The sequence below is a fragment of the Glycine soja genome, chromosome 10 (assembly GCF_004193775.1).
Source record: "Glycine soja cultivar W05 chromosome 10, ASM419377v2, whole genome shotgun sequence".
Taxonomy (NCBI): Eukaryota; Viridiplantae; Streptophyta; class Magnoliopsida; order Fabales; family Fabaceae; genus Glycine; species Glycine soja.
Genome location: NC_041011.1, coordinates 24,243,006 through 24,256,154, shown reverse-complemented (window position 1 = coordinate 24,256,154; position 13,149 = coordinate 24,243,006). Strand labels below are relative to the sequence as shown.

At 30.1% G+C, this 13,149-nt stretch overlaps 1 protein-coding gene across 1 annotated transcript; it reads left to right on the top strand.

Moving 5' to 3' along the window:
• Positions 1-7,431: 7,431 nt before the first annotated feature.
• On the top strand, positions 7,432-12,387 carry LOC114370715 (triacylglycerol lipase SDP1-like). Its single transcript, XM_028328110.1, has 3 exons — positions 7,432-8,882; positions 10,683-10,826; positions 11,180-12,387. Exons 1-3 carry the CDS (start codon positions 7,461-7,463, stop codon positions 12,176-12,178), a joined length of 2,565 nt encoding a protein of 854 aa, XP_028183911.1. The 5' UTR covers positions 7,432-7,460; the 3' UTR covers positions 12,179-12,387.
• The last annotated feature ends 762 nt before the right edge of the window (positions 12,388-13,149 follow it).

Sequence of the window (13,149 nt, the reverse complement as noted above, 5' to 3'; positions counted from 1 at the left end):
AGACATAAGCAATCGATGAGTGGCTATGACTTGTTCTTAATGAATTGATGCATGAGATACACTGTGTACTGATGAGATAGTTGTGAAAGTTCTTATTCTTATGAGCAGGAGTTATTGGAAAGTGATGAAGTATGAATCGAAACACAAGAGTGAAGAGGTTAGCAAGTCCAAATAGAAATCATGGTATGGTAAGCCAAGCACTTTATAAATGTCCGATGAGATGTGTGACCTTATAATTGTGAAAGAACGATTGTTCTTAATTTTCTGATTTTGCATGATTCTCAGACTATTTAAGTACATACATAGGGTGGAAATGATCAAGGCTTTGTTTCATGTTCTTAGCCACTTAGCCAAATAGCCAACCTGTTATTTGAACGGATCCCTTGTACCCTATTGAGCCTAATGCAGTAAATTGTTTTTTTGTTGAAAACCTGAGCCTAATGAAATTAATGACCACCTTATCTTAGGTTGTAGGAAAGCACGGGTCAAGGCAAATTTACCCTTAATTTGGGGGAGTTGGAATATTGGTATTGGTGAAAAATTTTGCTTCAAGAAACAGCACACACTCAAAAATAAAATAAAATATGATGAGTTGCTACAACACCAATTTCTATTGTCTAAAAAAAAAAGCCCTTATGTTCAAATAAAAAGCTTATAGCAACTTAGGTTCCAAATAAATTTTGTGTGCTGTTAGGAATAGAAGGCAGTTGGGTCTTTTGAAATACAAGTCATGGGTTATCAAGTAGGTGTTCTCTTATAACTTAACTTTTTTTCCAAGAAAAAACCATGAGTTCCTTGTTAGCCCAGCCAAGTTACAAGCGCGCTTAGCACAAAGTCAGCGTGAAAAATAAGCTACCTCAGGCCTATAAATGGAGTAGGAGGCAGTAGGAAAAAACATATCGAGTCTTAGAGTTATCCAAAGCCTGGGCTTATCCCTTAGAGGAAACTCTTTTTCTTAGCCATTCCCCCTTTTTCTTGTTATTAGTCATCCAGCCCCTTCTTCTATTAGCCTCTAGAGTGTAAAGTCTCTCATGGCTATGAAAGGCTAAAACCCCTCTGTTGGAGCCTAGCAGCTAATGCCCTTGTAATGTAACTATTATTCTTATCTATTAATGCAATTTCAATTTCTACTGTCTCTTTTCTGCTCTTCATCTCTATTGTGTGGTTTGGTCATCCATACATTTGTTTTTACGGGTTATACATTGGGAAATTGTCATGTCTAAAGAACTGGGAAAGGGCATCTCAACAATGCATTACTAGGGATAGAGTGACTTTATTGTGCCTCTACATACATCTTCATACTTAATGAAATTTATGATTCAATCTTTGCAAAGGGATTTGGGAGAGAGAATACATAAATTAGGCTCCTCATCATTAGGGATTAGGGTTGAGCATATTAGTAGATGTGGGTGGAAATTTGGAAAGCAGTTAATAGAGAAAAACTTTAATATTGCATCAAGAGTAGTTAGGCATGTTAGGCCCCAACATAATTGCATTCTGAACTCATCTTTTACATTCATCTTGTTTAATTTCTTGTTTATTTTTGCCTTTTTAAATTCAATTTATTTCTTTCTTCTTATTTTTATTATACTTCCCTTTCTCTGCCTTATAAATTAGGTATTTATCAACTTAAGTACAAACAAAGTCCCATGGACTCGACACTCGGTCTTTCGTTTTAATCTTTACTACTTGTGATAAAATTGGTACACTTGCCAATCAGTTAACAGTGATACCTTCAAAAACACATGGTCCCCGATTTGAAACTCCAAAGGCTTTCATCGCCAGCCATAGTAACTCTTCTGATGACTTTGAGATGTTATAATCTTCTCTTTGATTATGGTCACTTGCTCAGTGTACCTTTGTAACATGTTAGGTGTTAGTATAAGAGTTTCTTCAATCTCGTACCAATATAAAGGCGTTGTACACTTTCTACCATACAATGTTTCAAATGGTGTCATTCCTATACTAGCGTAAAAGTTATTGTTGTACGTAAATTCCACCAGAGGAAAACACTTGTCCAAGTCGCCTTGTTGCTCCATCACGCATGTCCTCAAAAGATATTCTAAAGATTGAATGGTCTATTCCATTTGTCCATCGGCTTGCAGATGATAAGTTGAACTAAGCTTCAACTTCATTCCCATAGCTTTTTGCAGACTCTTCCAAAATCTTGAAGTAAAGTGCAAATCTTTGTCGGATACAATGCTAGAAGGTACTCCATGCAACTTGACAACCTCCTTGATGTACAGTTTGGTGAGCTTCTCGAACTTGTACTTCATGTTGATAGGAATAAAATGGGATGACTTTGTTAATCGATCCACAATCACCCAAATTGTGTCATAATTATGACTCGTCCTTGGTAAGCCAAAAACAAAATTCATTGAGATGTTATCCCATTTCCACTCAGGGATCTTTGACGTTTGTAATTCTCTGGGAGCTCGTTGATTTTCAACCTTCATCTTGCAATGTGAGACATTTTGCTACATATGTGGCCACATCCTTCTTCATTCCATTCCACTAGAAATTCCTCTTAAGATCTTGATACATCTTGCAATCATCACCTTCCTTTCTCACATCAAAACGCAGCCAAGTCCTTGTCCTGATGCATCGCAGTACACTTCAAACTTTTTCTCGGGATCAGGCAAAATCAAGATTGGTGCAGATGCCAACCTCTTATTCAACTCTTGGAAACTCGTCTTGTAAGCCTCGTTCCACACGAATTCTTGACCATTTCGGGTCAACTTGGTTAGCGGTAATGCCAAACGAGAAAAAATCCTGATATATATATATATATATATATATATATATATATATATATATATATATATATATATATATATATATATATATATATATTCATTCCACTTTTAATAAAATATTGATTTCATTTACTTTTCTACATTTTTCTAAACCTGTCTTTTTTTTTTCAATCTCCATTTCTTCTTTAAAGTTTACTTTTATTCAGTCTCATTTGCTTATTATTATTAGAAATTATCAATGAAATCATTATTATTGTTGAAACTATTATTATTGAAATTACTAAGAACACTTATACAAAACCTATTAATATGGATATTATCATTGAAATCATTATCACTATTTCTATTTACACTTAGGCTAAAATCTATAATTGCTTGTTTGAATAAAAAGAACTAACAATCAAATATGGATTTTATGTCTCATGCTTAAACACTTATTAGTTAATAGAATCACTAGTGAAAATTATTGTTTTATAGATAAAAACTATTTAAAAAAACTATTTATGATTTTCATGGTTAACAAGAGTCAAACTATTTTACATTGTTGGTTTATGTATGAAAATATAGGTTATTCACTACTAAAATAATTTTATATTGTCATTCAATTATAAACTTCTATGTATGATAATATTTATAATAATTACCTTACAAATCATAATTATTGTGATTTCTGATTGATTGATTATGTCAAACTATTTTACATTATCAATACATAATCATTAAACTCTTATATACTTATATATTATTTATGTTACTATTATCTTACTAATTTATATTCTTGAAATAATTAATATAATAATATTCTCATTATGAAATAAAAATAGGTTATTATTTAAATTAAATTAGTGATAAATTTATATAATTACTTATAAAAATTAATTACAATTTAATAAATAAATTTTATATTAATTAGTTAATATGTTTACTACAAAATAAATTTTATTGATTAATATTTATATGATAATGTTGACAAAATTTGCATAAATACATAATAAATTAACTAAAATTATTTTTTCAAATATATTTTTATTAGAAATAATTTTAATTTACTTCTTCAAAATTCAAAATTAATTTTATGAATATTTTTAATTTAAAACACAAATAATTTTTTATTAAAATATCTTCTTCACATAATATTTTCATTCGGATATTTTATTTTTTAAACTTACTTGAGTAAAATGGATTTTAATTATATTTCTATTGCAAGAAATTTTTAATTTATTTCTTTTTTAACGTCATAAATACAATATTTTATACATAATATAGAGTTACTTCATGTATGTAAAAATACACGTCAATAATATTTTTCATTTTTGCATTACTTCATATTTAAAATTTTACTAAATGCTTTAATAATATTTTATATAGTGTTTATATAGACACAATTAGAAGACTGATTCTTAACTTATTGACTATGGTAAGCTAACTAAGAGATGTTTTTAGCATAATAATTCTTCAACTCTTAGAGGAATATAATAGAGTTGTTTAATTTAAAGTCACAATTCACCTTTATTATAATCAGGGTAGCGTAGATAATATAAATAAAATAATTAAGATATAATATTTTGTTAAAAATATGCATTTTAAGAAAAAAAAATTAAATTTAAACACATTTTATGAAAAAAAACTCCTTTGTTCTTTTTGTTTCCTACTTTCTTTTTTATTTCTTTTATTTTTATTTTTTTTTATTTACACACAGTTTTTTATAGTAATATATTTATTTATAATAAAAATTATTATTTTTATTTTTATTATAAATTGATTTAAACAAATATTTAATAGTATTAAAACTAAAAAAATACTTTTCCATAATAAATACCACTAGTATCTATTATGAGAGGCTATCTAACCTCTAGTCATATAGAATTACAATGATAAAATTCTCTTTGAGTATTTAAACAGTTGTATACTTAACACTCAATGTTACTTTTAAATATTTTTTAATTTAAGAGTAAATTTACATTGTCAATGTGTAAAACATATATTTTTATTATTTTTAGAACTTAATACACATTTTTCAATACTTTTATTTTTATATTGTATTTCCACTAGGTTAATGTGTCTATCTCTTCAATAAATAAAAAAATGTGTCTATCTCTTTCAAGAATATTTTTTCACCTATCTAATTCTACAAATACACACATAAATGGGTACCTTGCTAGTATATAATTAAAATTAATTCTACTGTTTTGTAAACTAAATTAACGTTCTATATACTTGAAACGATACGGAAATATTCACCTCTCCGTCGTCAGCTTTATATAATTAGAATTTACAATGTTCCAAAAGTAGCAGCAAAATTTGTTTGGCAGTGCCACTTTCTTCTTTATTTCCCTTTTTTGTCTATTATATATATAATTTCTTTATCCCATATTTAATAAAAATATTTTATTTAAAATTTGTGATCGAGACCAATTTGATGTATATTTCAATAATATTTAATGTTTTAAAATTAATTTTATAAAAATTAGAAACGAATGGACACTAATTTTTTTTTGTTGGAAAAAAGCAAACTGATGTGATAACAATTTCTTAAAGATATAGGTCTATATTATAAAGCATTGTAAAAAAAACTCTATAATATAAATTAGATATTTTTAATATTTCCTCTTTTTTTTAATTTTCATTTCGCATACCATATTCACAAGTCGTCAAAAAAATCTTTTCTCAGCCATGTCAAATTATCATTCGTTTATATTTAATTGTATATTTAATTTTCTTAATTGTCTAACTCATGTAATCTACCATCTTATGTTTATATTTCTAAACTTGATTTCAATTAATTATAAAAGAAATTAATAATTAAAGATAATGTTAGTTAATAATTTAAATTTCTTATTATGAACTTAATATATATATATATATATATATATATATATATATTTAAAGATATTTATTTATTATGAACTTTAATTAAATAAAAATAAACATTTATATTGCATGACACATACACTAAATATTAGTTAAAAATTGACAATTCTTTTTGAAAAACTAATTTGGTGACTAAAAATTGGAAGAAAAAAAAATAATATGGATATATGTATAATTGTATAGGCTAAATAACATCTTTTTCCTAAAGAAATTGTATTTATATATTTTTATCGTAAAAAGATATTTAAAAATATAAAGTAAGATGAATAACATAATTAAAAGAAAAATATTATCATAAAAAATTATATAAATAATACTGCAACTTTATTTTCTACACACAATAATCATCATAATATTATACTACCTTTTATTCAAGGATAAATAATTATTTTTATCGTGAAATATATAATTCGTGACAAATACATTTCTAAAAGATAAAAATACAAAATTTAATTCCTCAAAGTATAAAAAATCTGACAAATATATCTGATCGTTAACTTTCATCCGTCACTGTTAATAAAATAGCTTCCGTGACACAAATAAATGAATTTGACACTTAAATGATTGTCAACGTAGTTATCTTTAATTGTCAACATAAGGACATATTTATCATAAAATATTTTCTTGACTTTTCTATTCCCTGGGACCATGAATGGATAAATAGTCATTTTGTCCCTAAATGTGTAGTTCGCGACAAATGCATATCTGAAAGATGAAAATACAAAATTTAGTGATAAAAGAATGAGACAAATATATTTGACCGATAACTTTTGTCTGTCACCGTTAATAAATTCAGTGACAAATTCGTTCTTGTATTTTTTACACTTTCATAAACTAAATTTTATATTTTTATATTTAAAAATATATTTATTAGTCAATTATATATATTTAAAGACAAAAATCATTATTTATTTTTTATTTTAATGATTGATGATGCATACATACATAAGAAAACAGTTAGCAACAAAAATACTCAACAAAGCGTCAACAAGCAAACCACAGCGCACTTTTCTGAGTCTGACTGGCTCCCGCGTCTCCATACATAACGACAAACTTTATCTTTCACCTCGCAGATCCCAATGCCCCTTTCCCTTCCTTTTGTTTTTTGTTTTTTTTTTTCATTTGTTTAACTTCAAAATCGTAGTTATCGTGTTTGTAATATTAACAACGACTCTTCTTCTCGCTAAGCCTTTCTTTCCATCTTTCCTTGGCTTAGCGGGAACATCTTCATTTTTTTATTATTTCCTTTCATCTCATTCCCTTATTTAAAACTTTTGTCTCTCCGCAATAATAATAATAATAATAATAATAATAATAATAATATTTTCCCACATTTCTTTTGACCCCTTTTTTTTTTCGTATCCAATCTGCTTCCGGAGAATCGTTTCTTCCCCCTGGAATCGAAGATTTGATTTTCAAAACCCCATTCGATTGATTATTTGAGTAATAATTGTGTTTATTAATTTTTATTCAACCTTCCTGATGGAATGATCTTCAAATCGAATGTACAGTTGTGCAGTTATGCCGTTTTTCATTTGATTGTACTTGGGAACTTTTGTTGATATTATTCTTTAACTGGTTCCTTGTTTTATCCATGATTTATTCATTTTTATGTACTAGCTTGGGTGTTTTATGCAAAATCAATTTCTTTACATTTATATGCTTTTCTTAAGTCTACCTCTAGACATACCCAATTGTAAAAATCCTTGCCTATGATGCTATCATAAAAAGGCCACCTTGTACTGTGTAAACTCTTGTAGAGTACTTGATCTCTTAAGGGTGTCATTGGCTTGTGAGAATAGAAATATATACTTTTCATCTTTTGGTCTAAGGATGGATCATATAAATAACGAGGCTAGTGTTGACCCTTTTGCGATTGGCCCTTCTAGCATTCTTGGTAGAACAATTGCTTTCAGGGTTCTCTTCTGCAAGTCTATCTCACAATTGAGGCATCATATACATTTTGTGTTGTTGGATATCTTGAAAAGATTTTGGGGATTTTGGGGACCCATTGTGTCATGGTTGCATCCAAGAAACCCGCAGGGGATATTGGCAATGATGACAATAATTGCTGTCTTGTTGAAACGTTACAGCAGTGTGAAGGTGAGGGCCGAGATAGCATATAGGCAGAATTTTTGGAGAAATATGATGCGAGCTGCATTGACCTATGAGGAGTGGGCTCATGCAGCCAAGATGATTGATAGAGAGACACCAAAGATGAATGAATCGAAAGACCTTTATGATGTGGAGTTGGTGAGTAACAAGCTTCAAGAGCTTCGCCATCGCAGGCAAGAGGGGTCTCTTAGAGATATAATATTTTGTATGCGTGCAGATCTTGTTAGGAATCTAGGTAATATGTGTAATCCAGAGCTACACAAAGGTAGGCTTCAGATGCCAAGACTAATCAAGGAGTATATTGATGAGGTATCAACTCAATTGAGAATGGTTTGCAACTCTGATTCAGAGGAGCTTGCATTGGAAGAAAAGCTTTCTTTCATGCATGAAACTAGACACGCATTTGGGAGGACTGCTTTGTTGTTAAGTGGAGGTGCTTCCCTTGGAGCTTTTCATGTTGGTGTGGTTAAAACACTGGTTGAACATAAACTTTTGCCTAGGATAATTGCTGGTTCAAGTGTAGGATCCATTATGTGTTCTATTGTTGCCACTAGGTCTTGGCCTGAGCTCCAAAGCTTTTTTGAGGATTCATTGCACTCATTACAGTTTTTTGATCAAATGGGTGGGATTTTTACAGTTGTGAAGAGGGTAACAACATATGGTGCAGTTCATGAGATCAGACAGTTGCAAATGTTGTTGAGGAATCTAACAAGCAATCTTACATTTCAAGAAGCATATGACATGACGGGTCGAATTCTCGGAATTACAGTTTGCTCCCCGAGAAAGCATGAACCACCCAGATGTCTTAACTACTTGACTTCACCTCATGTTGTTATATGGAGCGCAGTCACTGCTTCTTGTGCCTTTCCTGGCCTTTTCGAGGCTCAGGAATTGATGGCAAAGGATAGAAGTGGAGAGATTGTTCCTTACCATCCACCATTTAATTTGGGTCCTGAAAAGGGTTCCACTTCAGTGCGCCGTTGGAGGGATGGTAGCTTGGAGATGGATTTGCCTATGATGCAATTGAAAGAGCTCTTCAATGTCAATCATTTTATAGTTAGTCAGGCCAATCCTCACATTGCCCCATTATTGAGATTCAAAGAAATTATCCGAGCTTATGGAGGTAATTTTGCAGCAAAGGTATGTTCATGGACTTGGACCTCTATGAATGAGAACACATACATGTTGTTATGTCTGTTTAATGTCATATTTTTTTTCTAAAATGAATTTTTTCACTTCTACATTTTTTCATTAACTTGGTCTCTGTCTAGGATAGTAAAATAGACTCAAATCCTATGATATTCACAAAAATGTCTACAAGTGAGGATAGTAATTATTCACTTATTGGACTTGGGGATGGAGATATATTTTTATCCATATTTTTTTTTTAGGAATGAATGTAGTTACAGGTACTATAATACTTCACCCGATATATATATATATATATATATATATATATATATATATATATATATATATATATATATATATATATATATATATTACTTAAGTAAATAATTTATATTATATATATATTTTTTATAAAAAATAAATTATATTTTTCTAATTTTATGACTAACACTAAGGGTCTAACAAAGAGTAGTAAACCCTAATTCAACATATCTTATGTAAAATTTGTTTTAAATTCTATTTACTTTTATGTATGAATTTATAAAGTTGTTGATAAGTTCTTTTTAAGATCAACTTTCAAGTGTGAATCAATATTTCATGTTGTTAGGTACTTCAAATTAGTACGATAAATTTGTACTTACTTAATAACTTATATTTGTAATGTTAAATGATTATTTTTGTAATGTTATTTATTTATGACTTAAGTTTAGATAAATCAATGTTATGTTTGTTTGTTTTAATATTATGTGTGGATATTTTTAATGTTATGTTTAGATTATTTACAAGTAAATTTTCAATTTAATTATAATAATTTTTTAATTAATTTATTTTTATTGATTTATTAACTTTATACCTAAGTAAAATGCAGATACAAGTATAGTATATAAATATCCGGTGGATACAAGAATGTGGATTAAGATTATTACCCGCGCAGCTATGGGGCCGGGTACGTGTATCTTTTTAAGACGTGGGTATGAGAAAGAATACGATAGGACCCTACCCAAATCCTATCCATTGCCATCCGTATCTCTGTCCCTAACTAAAAACTCCATTTCGTGTGAATTGATGAGTAAACGGTTCCTTGCTGTTAGACTAACAACTTAGAACACCATTTGATTCTTACAGCTGATGACCCCATGTAGGGGGGAAATGCTTGGTTGTTGTTGTACTGATGACTGTGATTTGGTTGTGTTTTGCATGTTTGCTTATTTGAGTCCATCAGTATGTGAAATCTCACGCTCTAAGTATTTACTATTTCTTGGTTAAATCACCATGGAGTTTTATTGCCTCTACTATTCCACTCCCAACCAATTTCAAGGGAAAATTGATGCCTGCAGATTTTAGAGAGCTAAAACATACAAACTGCCATTGTCATTTACTTGCACAAACATACAACTTATCTTTTTGATGTCTTGTGGTTTAATCCAATAAGCAGGTGGTTCATTAGCGTCTTAGCACCATTGCTTTGATTTTTAAACAGAGTAACTGGCTGGCCCTTTAGCAGCATCTGTATGTTGAAATAGTGGTAAAATTTTCTTAGGAATATGTTACCACTTATTTGCAAACTTACCGCAGGCATGACTTCCAACCTCAATATTGACTGGCATGTATGGAATTCTTTAGTTCAAAATATGCATTGTAACTTTTATGTAACCCCTCCTCCCCAACTTGATTGGAAAATAGGGGCATTTTTCAACATTTGTTGCAATAAGCATCATACTTGTTTGCCATTGGATTCTTCAGTATGTTGCTGCACAACTATTCTAAATATGCAACAATTATAATCCAATGTGGTTTTCAACTCTGCAGCTTGCTCATCTAGCAGAGATGGAGGTGAAACATAGATGTAATCAAGTACTGGAACTCGGCTTTCCATTAGGTGGACTAGCCAAACTGTTTGCTCAAGACTGGGAGGGTGATGTAACAGTTGTTATGCCTGCAACTCCTGCCCAAGTATGTCCATAGAACAATTAAATACTAGGGTTTGTTTGAAGATAAAAGAAATAACTAGTTGTGTTTATTAAAAATGGGTTTAGGAATTAGTGAGAAAAAGAATTATGCACTGCCAACGTAGTTATCCAATCACAAGCTACCATATATGATAAGTTTGTTGACTTTTAAAATAATTATCTTAAAGTAATTCAAATAGTGATTTGTGATTAGATGATCGGGTAAAATTATTTTACACGCATAACCATTAAACTCTTAGAAATTTATTATTTTTATATCATTTATTGGGGACGATTCAATTGAATAGTTATTAACTTGTGTATGTTGTCTTTTTTTCCCTGATCCTCCTGCTCCAGTACTTAAAAATCATACAGAACCCTTCTTATGTAGAGCTTCAAAAGGCAGCTAACCAAGGCAGAAGATGCACCTGGGAGAAGCTTTCGGCCATGAAAGCAAATTGTGGAATTGAGCTTGCTCTTGATGAGTCTGTTGCAATTCTCAATCATATGAGACGACTCAAAAGAAATGCTGAGAGAGCTGCTGCTGCTTCTCATGGTCTTCCCAGTACAGGCAAATTTAGTGGTTCAAGAAGAATTCCATCGTGGAACATCATTGCACGAGAGAATTCTACAGGCTCCCTAGAAGACCTTCATGCTGCTGCTGCTGCTACTTCCTCATTGCATCAAGGTGTTATTAGTCCCAGTGGAGCCACTGGTAAAAATTGGAAGTCCCACCGTAGCTTTCATGATGCAAGTGACAGTGAATCTGAAAGTGCTCATGACTTGAATTCTTGGACCAGATCTGGTGGGCCTTTGATGAGAACTACATCAGCAGATATGTTCATTGACTTTTTCCAGAACATAGAAGTTGATACCGAACTAAATAGAGGCAAGGTGACAAACACTACTACTAGCCCTCGTGATTTTCAGCATCACATTTCAAGGCACACAACACCTGATCATAATAGGTGGTGCTCTAAGAGAACAGAAATCGATCAGAAAGAAAATGGCAACAGGATGATTGCCATGAATGGATCTAACATAATGGTAACTGAAGGTGATCTTTTACAGCCTGAAAGGATCCATAATGGGATTGTGTTTAATGTTGTCAAGAAACAAGACTTTTTGACCCCTTCAAATAGGAATAATGATTATAATAGTTGTTGTAACAATGAAGTTGCTGAATGTGTACAAATTGAATTTCCAGGGAAGGAGGTGGATGCTCTTAGTTCAGCTTCCGAAAATGGCGATGATGGTTCCACAATGGCCAGGTCCCTAACTGAAAAACCAGATTATAATTCAACAAATCATTTCAGCAAAGATTTTGGTGAAGATCAAAGCATTGCTGACAATTAACTCCAAAAATTCCTTTATTAACTTTACTTTGGTGCTATTTCTGTTCATATTGTTAATAGTATTAGTATAGTATCAAATCTAGTCAAGGATCTCTGTAATATATATTTGACTGAAATATAGCCCAAAAAATTTTATGCTCATGATTGCAAGGAAGAAATGTGGTTCCAAATACGGATGAAAATTTGAAAATCACCTGTCTTCCATTTCCTGTTCCCGACTCTATCCCCCAAACATGATACGTCAATTAAATTGCAGCTAATCTTTTATGTGGTTTCACGGAAGAGTAACGGCGTGCTTTTTTTCTTTCTTTCTTTCCTCCACGTTCTTGGTTCTCTCCTACGTTGTCAACTAGTGTTCCAACCCGGCAATACCTGAGTATTTATAGCTTTTAAATTTAAGATAAAATAAAATAATAAAATAATGATATTTTTTCATCCTTTTTATTATATATACTTTTAAATTTTTATAAATTAAAAAAAATAGATTTACAATATATAAATACGATTGACTAATATGTGGAAAAGCTAACTCCATGGTTTATTTCTTAAGCATGTTTTCATTTTATTCATAAAAGTTAAAACTCAATATTTGTTAAGCATCTTTTTTTGTTAGTTATATTTATTGATAATAATAGCTTAGAATGTTGAGAAAACTTGAAATATATTTGAAATATTTCAGTGGAATTTTTAAACATAAAAAATTAATTATTTAATTGTAAATAAAAAATTATATTTGAAATAATTAAAAATATGTATAACAATTTAATTAAATATATTTGTATTGAAATTGACTGATGTTTTAAAACACAGACAAAAAAGTTTAGTATTCAATTGTTATGTTATTTTATATAAACCATAGGATTTGATAATTATTCTGAATGAGTAAAATAAAACCATTTATTATTATTAAAAATAAATATAACATACATTTAAAATATTTTATTCTTATCAATTATAATTTAGTTGAGAGAT

Bases quoted from the DNA above. Each gene is read 5' to 3' on its own strand.
- LOC114370715 (XM_028328110.1), top strand. From the start codon at position 7,461: ATGGATCATATAAATAACGAGGCTAGTGTTGACCCTTTTGCGATTGGC. The intron at 8,883-10,682 runs GTATGTTCATGG...TCAACTCTGCAG, and splicing joins GAGGTAATTTTGCAGCAAAG to CTTGCTCATCTAGCAGAGAT. The intron at 10,827-11,179 runs GTATGTCCATAG...CTCCTGCTCCAG, and splicing joins TGCCTGCAACTCCTGCCCAA to TACTTAAAAATCATACAGAA.